The 12974-nt window shown below is 41.1% G+C and overlaps 1 protein-coding gene across 13 annotated transcripts in view; it reads left to right on the top strand.

Moving 5' to 3' along the window:
• PCGF6 (polycomb group ring finger 6) overlaps positions 1-12974 on the top strand; it is a 70525-nt gene that overhangs the window by 18422 nt on the left and 39129 nt on the right. For 12 of the 13 annotated variants that reach the window (XR_013636102.1, XR_012160088.2, XR_013636105.1 and 9 more), the window contains exons 5-7: positions 731-790; positions 2491-2599; positions 11002-11029. Coding sequence is in view for 2 of the 13 variants with exons in the window: in XM_073354476.2 (XP_073210577.1) it covers positions 731-790; positions 2491-2599; positions 11002-11029 (197 nt within the window). In the remaining 11 variants the exon portion in view is untranslated. Of the gene's footprint in view, positions 1-730; positions 791-2490; positions 2600-5464; positions 6410-11001; positions 11030-12974 lie in introns of those variants that run through there. The other variant, XM_073354477.2, reaches the window with a different exon arrangement.

Below are 12974 nucleotides of genomic sequence, written 5' to 3' on the forward strand. Positions count from 1 at the left end.
GTGCTGGCTCCTGGGAGCAGCGGCCTGTAATGCTGCTCATTTTGCCACTGCGGTTCCCGGTACAGCCCTGCAGTTCCACAGATATAAATTTGTATCCGTGCAGGGCTCTCGTGATTTATTGGCTGTTCGGTGAATGCCTTGATCAGGAATTCAGTTGAGCAATCTTAGCTAAACGCCAAGAAAGGTGATGATGTGGTGATAATATAATAATTTTCAAGCATTGTCTGATTAAATGCATATGACCATTTGCCATCTGGGTTATCTCCCTGGAATGCTTTGTACCCCTGTATGCATCATGGATGATCATCTACATCAGCTTGAAGCACCATTAAAACATGAGCTCCTTTTGTATATCTACAATAACAAAAGTCCACAAACTTTTCAAAGCTGTTGGAGCAAAGTAACTGTTTGTCAGGTCTGATTAAGCTAAGGAATAGTATACAGCATTTGGTACAAAAACAATATATTCTGTGGCAATTTTCCAAGTCCTGGTTATATTCGTTAATAGACTATACAGTACTAAATTGTTGTGCATAATCTAATATAATTTGTCTCTAATATGAAACACTAAGGGGGCTGCTGTCTTACAGATGCCTGGGAAGCCCCTATTAATGCTAATTGGAATTGTTCCAGTAAATTCCTTAAGCAGCTATTGGAAACTAGACAGCCAGGTATTGTATTTGCCTTAGGTAACAAAGCCCAGTTTACAATGTATTTTGTATTTTTTCAGGAGAGAAAAAGCAGATGCATGATTTCTATAAAGAAAGAGGTCTAGAAGTACCCAAACCTGGTGAGTTTATTATTACTTTACTTTGGGGGAATAAGTACAGTATTACAACAAGATAAAATTTTAAATATTTCCTAACAGTAGTCTTTCTTTTTGAAATAGTGGTTCACTGTTGGAAGAAATGCCACAATGATCTGAACTCTGTTTCAAGTTATTGAGATTTATTTTGAATTGTTTTGGTTTTGTGCATGCATGTAAAAGATATGTCATGACCATTTAGATATTTAATAAAAACTAGGGATGGTCTTACAGTGTGAAAATGCAACAAATAAATTCCAGTACTACATAGTTCAGAAATGCACAGTATTTTATCTGTGACATACTAATTGCTACTCACTGGAATAATCTTCAGTCATTTATCAGTCAAGTCCTTTTAGCTTTCTCTGTTTGTTTCTCTGTACATAAAATGAAGATTATAGTGCTTCTCTACCTTTCTAGGGTATTATGAAGCTCAATGAACTTATCAGAGACCCATCTAATGAAAAGAGAGTAAAAAGTGCAAAGTATCTTTTCTGATACTTTATTGATCTTGCGAAGATTTTAAAACAGATGTATAAAACACCTAGATGATCATGATATGGTAGGATCTATCCAATACAGCTTATTCAAAAGAAAATTGTCCCTCACTAATGTATTGGAATTCTTTGAATATTTCAATAAAATAGTATGCGTAAGAACTGGTAGGCATAATTTATTTGGATTTGCAAAAGGCCTTTGACAAAGTGTCCCTCACGAGGGAAAGAAAGAAAGAAAATAATTAGTCATGATATGAGACACAAAGTGCTGTTCTGTCTCAGACACTGGTTAAGAGAAAGAAAGCACGGGAGAAATAAATAGTCGATTTTCATAATGGCAATATGAATAACAAGGATATCCAAGAGTTGTTATAGTAAATACTAAAGAGCTTTGAAAGAGAGAGAAATCCTCTGTTCTGAGGCATAAGCCAACCTCCAGCTACCAGGGTTTAGGAGGAAACTTTTTTGTGGGCATGATATTCTATAATTGCCCACTACAAGGTTTCTTCCTTTAAGTAGCTGGTTCTGGCCATTGTTGGAGATAGGATATTGGACAAGACAGATCATTGGTCTGATCCACTAAGGTAATTCCTATGAGAATAAACATAACTGAAAACATCTGAACAGACATTATCTTCTATGCTTCAGGATTTCCCAGTCAATGCCACCTCTGTGTGTTTTCCAGGTTTTATACTCTTTGAGGTAGGGGCTGTCTTCATTTGTTGTGTGCTGTGCAGCAACAAGCACATTGTTGGCACTCAACAAATAATCTAAATTGTTGTTGGATTTCAGCCTGTCCCATTGCACAATGCATATTTTATCTAGAACCAGGAAAGATGTATGTGTGGTGTGCATTTTTGTCTCATTAAGTGTAATTAAGATAAGAAATAAGTTAAATGGTAAGATAATTAAATTATTAGATAAGATATTTAAAGATACCGTTAGAAGTTGAAAGATACTTGTGTAAATGACTTTCATGGCCCATTGTGACATAAACCACTGTTCAGAAAGACGGTATGCTGTATGGTAGGAAAATACCATTATTGGCACTTATACTAAACATGTATTTGAATTAATGAAAGTCATAGTTGAGCTGAGTGGTTATTTATGCCGCATTGTTTGACTTGTATATCACATACAGTGAACTTCAGCAGCTGATACATTTTTTCATCACTTTGATTTCTTTAGCTGTCCCACAGCCAGTCCCTGTGAGCAGAGGAAGACCTCGGAAAGTCTTGGGATCAGTGTTTCGAATCCCACCAGAACTTGACGTCTCACTGCTTTTGGAGTTCATTGGGTGAGTCAAACAAAGACTTGCAGCAGGTGTAAAACTGTAAGAAAGTGTGTGTGAAATGTGAGCACCACACTTAGATTTTGGAATAACTGTAATGGGAGGGTTTTTTTAAAAGTATCTGTCTGGTGGTAACGGGGTCCTTGGGGTGCAACCTGGACTGTGGGACTGCTGAACCCTCCGTTCCACCAGCCTGGGTTCTTCTTGCACTTTGATGCAGATGTCAAGCTACAAACCTCTGATAGGCACTACACTTACACAGCCATACACATGCAGGGACACAGCCAACTGTGTTACATGAATGATCTCCCAGCCACTCATGAACTATCAGTATAGAGGCTCCAGCTGGTTCTCCCCAGCCTTGTACATCTGAACTCATAGAATCATAGACTGTATCGTCTTACACGGGTCTGAAGCCTGACCAGTGTAAGTTCATTACTTAGTTCTTCACTTCATAGGACAGTGGATATGCACCAGCCTTTGTTACCTAAGCTGAGATTTCCTAAGCACTTTAGACAAACTCACTGGTAAGGCTAAAACATAAAAATAAGTTTATTAACTACAGAAAAATGGATTTTAAGTGATTATACATGGTAGGCAGAAAGGTCAGAGATAGTTACCTTAAGAAAATTAAAAGTAAACACGCATTCTAAATCCTAAACTTTTAGTCTAAGCAAGAGTTGAATCGAACGGCTTTTCTCACCCTGACAGATGTTACAATCAGGTTACAGTTCCTCAGTGTACAGACTGGGCACCCTTCCAGCCTGGGACCAAACTCCCTCAATTCAAAGTCTTTTGTCCTCCAGACATTCTTCCCGGTGTTGAGTTGGGGGGAGGGGAGAGAGGCCAATTGATGTTTCACAGTCTCTCTTTTTATACCTTCTTCCAACTTGCTAGAAAGAGTGGCTGGTACTGGGATCTGGGTGGGGAGGCTGGGAATATATGGGCAAGATGATTGGGACTGGATGTCAGGGATGGGATGCTACGAATGGGAGCTTGAGAGGAGAACAGGTGGGGACTGGGAGCCAGTTGGCAGGCAGGGGGTAGAATACTGTGATCTAATGACTAGATGGGGGAGAATAGTACTGATTGGGCATGAAGACTGGGACTAAGGACCAGGTGAAGGGAGGAGACAGATCTGACAAGAAGCTGGGAATGAAGGGGGATAACTGGGACTGGTTGGCCAAAGAGACTGGGATAGATAACCAGGGACAGAGGACACCGGGACAAGGAGCCAGGAAGGCAGGGGGATGCTACTAAAATTGGATTAGGAGACCAAGGAGCCACTGGGAGCCAGTGGTTGGGGAGGGAGAACCAGGTCGCACAAGGAGCCAAGAGGGAAGAACTGGGACTGGCTGGGCAAGGACAGTGGGACTGTCTGAGGGGAGGGGAAGTGACTGGGACTCGGACAGCAAGCCCAGAAGGAGGATTGACTGAGGAAGGAGATTGGAACTGAGATGAGAAACCTAAAGGGTGAAGATTGGGTCAAGGAGCCAGATGTGGGAAAGAGACAGCACTGAGGTAGGGACAGATCAGAGGGAACAAGACGGAAGGGGTAAAGCTTGTGGGGGGGAATGGGCAGAAGTGTTTGTGCCCACTTGACACTCCCTTCCAGAGTCTGGAATGGAACCAAAGATTCCTGAGTTTCCCCACTGAATCATAGAAGATTAGGGTTGGAAGAGACCTTAGGAGGTGATCTAGTCCAACCCGCTGCTCAAAGCAGGACCAACCTCAACTACATCATCCCAGCCAGGGCTTTGTCAAGCCGGGCCTTAAAAACCTCTAAGGATGGAGATTCCACCACCTCCCTAGGTAACCCATTCCAGTGCTTCTCCATCCTCCTAGTGAAATAATTTTTCCTAATATCCAAACCTAGACCTCCCCCGCTGCAACTTGAGACCATTGCTCCTTGTTCTGTCATCTGCCACCACTGAGAACAGCCTAGCTCCATCTTCTTTGGAACCCCCCTTCAGGTAGTTGAAGGCTGCTTCAAATGCCCCCGCACTTTTCTTTTTTGCAGACTAAATAAGACCAGTTCCCTCAGCCTCTCCTCATAAACCATGTGCCCCAGCCCCCTAATCATTTTCGTTGCTCTCTGCTGGACTCTCTCCAATTTATCCCACATCCTTTCTATAGTGGATGGCCCAAAACTGGACACAATACTCTAGATGTGGCCTCACCAGTGCCGAATAGAGGGGAGTTATCACTTCCCTTGATCTGCTGGCAACGCTCCCACTAAGGCAGCCTAATATGCTGTTAGCCTTCTTGGGAACAAGGGCACACTTTTGACTCATATCCAGCTTCTCATCCACTGTAATCCCCAGGTCCTTTCTGCAGAACTGCTGCTTAGCCAGTCAGTCCCCAGCTTGTAGCAGTGCATGGGATTCTTCCATCCGAAGTGCAGGACTCTGGACTTCTCCTCGTTGAACCTCATCAGATTTCTTTTGGCCCAATCCTCCAGTTTGTCTAGGTCACTCTGGACCCTATTCCTACCCTCCAGTATATCTACCTGTCCCCTCAGCTTAGTGTCATCCGCAAACTTGCTGAGGGTTCAATGCAATCCATCCCATCATCCAGATCATTAATGAAGATGTTGAACAAAACCGGGCCAGGACTGACCCCTGCTGCACTCCGCTTGATACCAGTTGTCAACTAGATATCGGGCCGTTGATCACTACCCGTTTAGCCCAACAATCTGGCCAGCTTTCTATCCACCTTATAGTCCACTCATCCAATCCATACCCTTGTGTTTCCTCCCGGTATCCCACTTACCTCAGGGGTTAGGTCTCCATCCCCAGCGAACCTAGTTTAAAGTCCTCCTCACTAAGTTAGCAAGCCTGCCAGTGAAATGCTCTTCCCTCTCTTCGTTAGGTGGATCCCATCTCTTCCTAGCAATCCTCCTTCCTGGAACAACATCCCATGGTCGAAGAATCCAAAGCCCTCTTCTGACACCACCTGTGTAACCATGCATTTACCGCCACAATTGGATCGTCCCTACCTGGGCCTTTTCCTTCAACAGGGAGGATGGAGGAGAACATGACTTGTGCCTCAAACTCCTTTATCCTTCTTCCCAGAGCCACGTAGACTGCAGTGACCCATTCAAGGTCATTCTTGGCAGTATCATTGGTGCCCACGTGGAGAAGTATGAAGGGGTAGCGGTCCGAGGGCTTGATCAGTCTCAGCAGACACTCCGTCACATCCTGAATTCTAGCTCCAGGCAAGCAACACATTTCTTGAGTTTCCCAGTCTGGGCAGCAGATAGATGACTCCATCCCCCATAGAGCATGACTCCGTCCCCAAGCACCACCACCACCACCACCTCTCTCTTGCTGTCAGCAAATATCCAGCAAAACCACTATCCTTGCCTTCCCAAACTGCTGACTAGACAAAGCCATCAGCTCACAAGGCTGCCTAGGCTCATCCCAAATCTCCTGACCAGGCACATTGCCACTCCCCACAGACAAACTGCTGCTCTTCTCACTACTCTGAGCTTCTTCCAGCAAATTACAGTTACCCTTTTCAGCTTCATTTTTACAAGCTGTACTAGCCAACAACTATCCAGCAAACTGTCCCATCCTCCTCTAGTGCTGGCCCATGTAGAGAATGACAATTTACTACTGCTGTCTGGTACTCCATTAGCTCAAGTGGCTGAGGATTGTGCAGTCATTCCAAAGGTTCCAATCCTGCTGATGAACCATGTGAGTGTCAGTGTGATGGGATTTCTTTTATTTAATTTTAAGTCTAGGAAATTGCACTCACAAAACTACAATAAAAGGTTTCAGAGTAACAGCCGTGTTAGTCTGTCTTTGCAAAAAGAAAAGGAGTACTTGTGGCACCTTAGAGATTAACCAATTTATTTGAGCATGAGCTTTCGTGAGCTGTAGCTGTAGCTCACGAAAGCTCATGCTCAAATAAATTGGTTAGTCTCTAAGGTGCCACAAGTACTCCTTTTCTTTCTACAATAAAAGGACATTATTACAGTTGCAAAGTCAAGCACTGAAAAGTTAGGAAATGCCAGAAATGCCTGTGTAATCTTAATTTGCCCCCTCCCACACACCCCGTTCCCCTGCATTTTGCATTTAATTATGTAATCACATAATATTTCCACAGGACCCCTGCATCATTACACACACAGGGTGGACCATGCTCTAGGAATGAATTAAGGGTATGTAGTGAATTAAGCACATCTATAGGACCCCTGCCTCATTTGTTGCAGAAGTTGAAAGGTATGTGCTGAATGAGACGAGATTTCAGGAACAGACAGGATGGCATCCTGGCTAAGGCAGTTGAATACTGGCCTGGTAAATTGGATTCTATCCCTGTCTCTGACAAAGACTTTCTCTGTGAGTCTGCACAAGTCACTTAAAAACAGTTCACAGGTGGTCACTAATTATTTGTTCCTTTTTTCTGGATCCCTGACTCAAGACCCAGGAGTCTGATTTTCGGAAGTGCTGAGCAGTCACAATGTGTTTTGAACATCTGAAGTGCTATAGTATGCAATCAGGTCTTGGGTGTCTCAAATTGGGCGCCCAAAATTTGTGGGTACATTTTATCTTAATCTCTGTGCCTCAGTTCCCCATCTGTAAAATGGGGATAATGACTCTTCATCTCACAGGAGCATTCTGAAAATAAATTAATGTTTGTGAAGCACTTGGATCCCATAGTGATGAGCACCATAGAAAAGTCCATGAGGAAATTATAAATTCTGTGTGCAGAGCAAGGTCTGAATATTTTGTAGTAAATAAAGGTTGGAGCCACATTGTCTATTCAAAAAGATCAAGGAGCCCTTGTGGCCCCTTAGATTCTGGCCTCTCCTAGCTTTTAAGTGATTGACTTTGCAAACTTAATAATGTTCCTTTAACTCATATTTTAATGTGCTTCTCTACCATAATCAGTGTGATATAACAATATACATTCCACTAGCACAGTCCATGCAGGTTCCCATTGACTTCAGGCCCATTCCATTGCAAGATTGGGACCTAAGCTTGATAGAAAACATTGCTGCATTACACCACAAGGTGGCAGAGACAACCTGCACAGAGCGTAAAGTGACAAATGGGTACATTTACATTCTTTGCAGCTCAGCTAGTACGTTGACAAATCTTCACCTTTCTGGATATATAAATACGTAATTGGTAAGTGGCAACTTCTTAAAAACTGAAATATTGTTTTAGCACAAAATGTCCTTTAAAGGCAACACACATCAAGGCTACAATTTTTTTGAAGGAAAGATATGCTTTTGAGAACATTAGTAATGGTTAATGACTATATAGACAGCTTCTTGACACTGTCCTTAACTATAAAATAATTTGCAGTTTGGGTTGATTTGAGAAAAGTAAATCTATTTAAATTAGCCCTTGTTTAAGATTATGCCATTAATTTTTTCTTTGATTCTCAGCAGATGCATTTTTCTTTTATCAGTACAAAAGGACTTTTGTCAGGCAATTTAGATCCCAAATCTAGGGTGTGTGTGTGTGTGTGTGGCTTGATTGAATTTGTTTTTCTGCTGGCTTGATTTTGAAGCTTCCCTTTAAGTGTTTGCAACTCAAACATTACAGTTTTATGCAAAAGTTCAGTATACAATGTGAAACTGACTAGTTTGGTTTCATTGACTATACTGAGTGAAGTACAAAAATTAAGTAAATGTAAAAAGAGTGAAGACCTAAACTAAAAGAGCCACAACAAAAACATTCTTTTGGGTGCAGTAATCTAAGGAGCCAGTAAGAAAAGTAACAGCAGTAACAAGGGGCTTGTATTTTTTAGGTGACTGTCATTTTTTTTTAACCTTTGCTCTTAGGCAGATGTTTAAGAATTGCAGATGTTGTAAAAAATGCTCTGCTTTCCTCTTCAAAACTTAAAATCAGAAATAACGTGCCCAGGAAATGGAGGGCGAGATTATGAAGTCTCAGCGACTAAAGAAAACTTTAAAAGGGTTGGGTCAACCAGCCAGAGTTTTTTTACATTAAAAATTTGCTCCCAAATTACTTGTATCATGTGCTCATGAAATGGTTAAATATTTTCTGCAGCACTGGAAATGGATCAGAGAGAGCCACTCCTGGAACAGAAATGCTTATCACTATCTTTTTTTTATTTCCCCTTCTGATAACATTATTCTTCAGTCCCTTTTAAAATCTTTCTGACCATACTCTCCTGTCCAATCTCAGACACACATACAGATAATGAATAAAATGAGGCATTCTGAAAGATAAAATTCTAGCCTGCGTGATTCTGTCCCTACACCTAGGAAAAGGCAGCTAATCTTTTAAAATACATTTCAGTAGCTGATTGTAATGCTGGTTTTATGCAACTCTCTATCTCGTGGTAGGCACATACTGGAGATGGTGATATCTAAATATAGCAATCTAAAGCTTCACGCTAACACTTGGTCCATGTAGGCATTGCAAAGACATTTTTCTCTGTTACGTGTATGTGGTCTGTAGCAATTATAGTCAATAAACATATTAAATGGGCAGTGCTTGATTCTGCTTCTTCCAATACAAACTAAGTGCTGCATTATTTCTCACACACATTGTTAGTTGACACACAAATAATGAGACCTGAAGAAGTGGGCATTGTTCATGCTGAAAGCCATCCTTTTTAGAGACTTTGTAGTAGGTAAAACTCTGATAGCTTGTTTTTCCTGTGTTGAACTGTTAGCTGGAATTCTTCTCTGCCTCACCCTCACCACCTTAAAATGTACAGTATTGTGCTGTTTTTCAGGCATAGTCTCTGGACCAGATGGCCAACTGGTGTGTTAACCAGTGTATCTCCATTGAAGCCAGTGTAGCTCTTGATTTACACTAGCTGCAAATTTGGCTCTCTATTTCTTTTTGTTGGGGGAGAAGGGGTTGGCCAATTCCTTTTTGCTTTCATCTGAAGCATTTGATATTCTCCTTCTTTCCTAGATAGTGTCTGCACTAATCAACATATATGTACTACTCCTGGGGAATTCTGCGCCATTGCGCATGTGCAGAATTAATGTCTCCTGCAGATTTTTTTCTCTGCAGAATATAGATTCTTCTGGAGAGGAGCAGTAGCTACACCTTTTGCCCACCAGGGGCTGCTGTGGCACCAGAGGAGAGGGCAGCCAACCAGCAGCGAAGGCTGCATTTCTCACAGTGGGGCTAGATGAGGAGGCACAGGACGGACAGAGAGGGGCATACGGGGCTTCTGGGGGGGGTCGCAAATTGGGGTTCAGAAGGGCTAGTGGGGGGACAGACTGGGGCATGAGTCAGGAGCTAGTGGGGTAACTCCATTGAGCCAGGGGCTGAATGGGTTGGGGGGGGCGTTGCAGGGCCACATGGGGACAGGGGCGGATGTGCCTGACTGAATGGGAGAGACTAGGGTTCTGCCAGGGTCTGCATGGGGGAGGTTCCCCAACTCTCTAACAATCCCTCCCCCACCAAAAACAACTGTTCCATACTTCTCCCGCCCACACCTAGGTTCACTGCCAGGCTCCTTTACAGCAATTACTTCCCTCTCCCTCAGCTCCTCTGTTACCCTTGACTCCCTCAAGCCTTTGCAATGCTTTTGAGGGATGCAGGAAATGTTTCTGTATTGTAGTTTAAATGAATTATTACTCAAAGTTCTGTATTAATATATTTGTCAAAAAAAAATCCTGAATTTTTTTTTTGTCTATATTGTTACAGACATACTTGCTGACAGGTATTTTGAAATAAATTATCATAATAAATGAAACTGGCATGGTTATATTGTGTTATTTTGACAAATAAAATATGCAGAATTTTAAAATATTGTGCACAGAATTTTTAATATTTTGGCACTGCATTTTTTATTTTTTGGCGCAGAATTCCCCTAGGAGGAATGTACTCTGAAAGGTCTATGTTTAGCCCCAAGGATCTCTACAATGGTGTGAGATGCTCTGTCAGTATTATTGAGCACTGTCTATTAGCAGCTTAGATACCAGTAATAAGCACAGTATAAATACCTAGACAGCAATGTTTGTAACCTTTGGAAGACATTTTTATTTTTCTAGTTATCCATGCTATATTTTGTTCCAGATCACTCCTAAGAAAGTTAATGTTATATCTGATAGTTTACACTATATATGAGATTTGAGTGTGTTATTCTGGCTTATTTGTTTTGTTTTCACTTCAGAGTGGCAGATTTAAATATGAAAAAGACATAAAGGGTTTATTTTACAGGAATGCAATAGAGGAGAAAAAGGAACAACTATATAAATGCAATCTATTTGTATTTCATTTATTATTATGAATTCAATTAAAAGGAAATACCTTGGGTTTTTGGTTTATTTTTTTTAAGGGTATTTAATGCACCAAAACTGTGTGGTATGATTGTGGCTTATTGATTATAGTAACTTGAGGTTGCTAATAACCATGTCGCTTAGAGATATTATTGATTATGTTAACTTTTCTCTTGTCTTTCAGAGCTAATGAAGGCGCAGGGAATTTTAAGGTGTGGATGTGACTTGAATTTATTTTCCTATACATTTCACTTGGGAAATTTGTATAACTTTAATCTAATTTAATTTAGCTCATCCGGGTTTGCTTTGCACTAGAAGTACACCTGGACACACAATCTGGAGTTTACCCAGTGGAGTATAAAGTGATATTGAGCTACATTGTACTTTAAAATCCATCATAATGCATAATGTCACAGGGTGTGTCAAGAAGAGAGACTACAAAGGCAGGAAAATAATATTTTAGTGTGGGAGAATGGAACATAATAAAACTGACTAGTCTCGCTTGTTGCTTCAGGCTCTGTCTCTGGGGGATGAGTGCCCTTATTGTACGTTTATTTGGAATTCTGCCCAAGGGAATAGTCGTGCCCAAAGTGTTGCAGTTTGTTTTGTTTTGTTTTTGTTTTTAAATCTCTGATTTGTTCTGGAAGATGTAGTTTTTAATGTGTGTTTCTGTACTCATCAACCAAGAGGTAGTAGTCTTGAGTTCTAATGTATAACCGCAGGAGGAAGATGGAAGGCACAAAGAAATACTTGTGCCTATTTGCTAGGCAGCTAAATAGACTTCCCTGGTCAGTTGCTAGTTCACTCTCACCTTGATCTCTCTGTTAAAGACATTCATCTCTTCTCTGAATAGTGGTTACTGAACTGGAAAATAAATACAGCTCCGCGGTATTGTAATGTGGAGTCAACTAAAACTTGTTCCTACTGTGCCAAATCAGTGTTGTCTCACAGTGTGAAACTGCCCATCTCTTGCTGCCTTCTCCATAATTTGACAGGCTGTAATTAAGGATGTGCAAAGTGTATCATTTCAGTATGTGAATAAATACCTTGGAAACAGGCTCTATTCAAGCCAAGCAATAGATAGAACTTTAAATTATGTAGTCACATATTACATTTTATCTTTTATGACAGCAGGATATTAGGAATAAAAAGCTATGGAACAGCACAGAGTAGCAGATTGTAAAAGAGAAACTAAACATGGGTACGTTTAGCATGGAGATATGCAACCTTAATATTTAAGAATGGGAGCAAACAGCATTTTACTAACATATTACATATAATTTGTCTTAATTCTTTCCCATCCTTTCTCCTTTGCCTCATCTTTATTTTTAGCTGGGTTGATACCTGTCCAGACTGCAGGCACAAATCTGAAAAGGTGCAACTCGGGTGCAACTACTCACCTTTGTTATGATTTATTAATCATTATTGTAGAGCTTAATAGCCAACTGAGAACAGGGCCCCACTGTACTGGGCACTCTACCAACACTGAAATGAGATTGTCCCTGTCCCAAAGGGCTTAGCTGAGCCTACAACTGAATTGTGAATGTAGATTTTGTGAATAAGAAAGTAATCTGCAGAGGGGAAGCTGCCTTCCTGAAAATATCTCCAGCCAAGTTGCTTTCTCTACATTGTTCTCTGCCCCTCCGGTGTTTTTTCTCCTGCATTGTTTCTTTGTTTCTGCCCCTTACCCCTGTTTCACCCTCATTCTCTTTGCCTTGGATTGATCCCATTTCCCCATCAATTCTTTGCTCAGCTTTCTGGATTTGAAGAGGTATACATGGTTTCACGGTAGATGTAACGTTAGCTTACAAATTGAGTTTAAAGCAATTCAGCCATTTTACTGGCACAGGAAAAAATCTCCAGTACTGAAAAATGTCCATATCAGATGCATATTTGTTCCCAGTAATAAAAACATTTGTCAGGGGCAATAAAAAGTCTAAAACATTAGAGGGAAATAAAAAACATTTACTGAGGCTGATGTGTATGCACAGTGACCGCCTTCCACAAGGAGTTTTCCTTCATTTTCATACTATGTTTCTAAGCTATGCAGATGGCACCTCTTAGTTCATATAATGGCTTCAGAGGAAGCTGCTCAGATGTAGGCACTGAATACAGATTAAAACCCACTAGAGTTAAATGCATTTTATATTATTAATA

Source organism: Lepidochelys kempii, chromosome 7, assembly GCF_965140285.1.
Source record: "Lepidochelys kempii isolate rLepKem1 chromosome 7, rLepKem1.hap1, whole genome shotgun sequence".
NCBI lineage: Eukaryota > Metazoa > Chordata > Testudines > Cheloniidae > Lepidochelys > Lepidochelys kempii.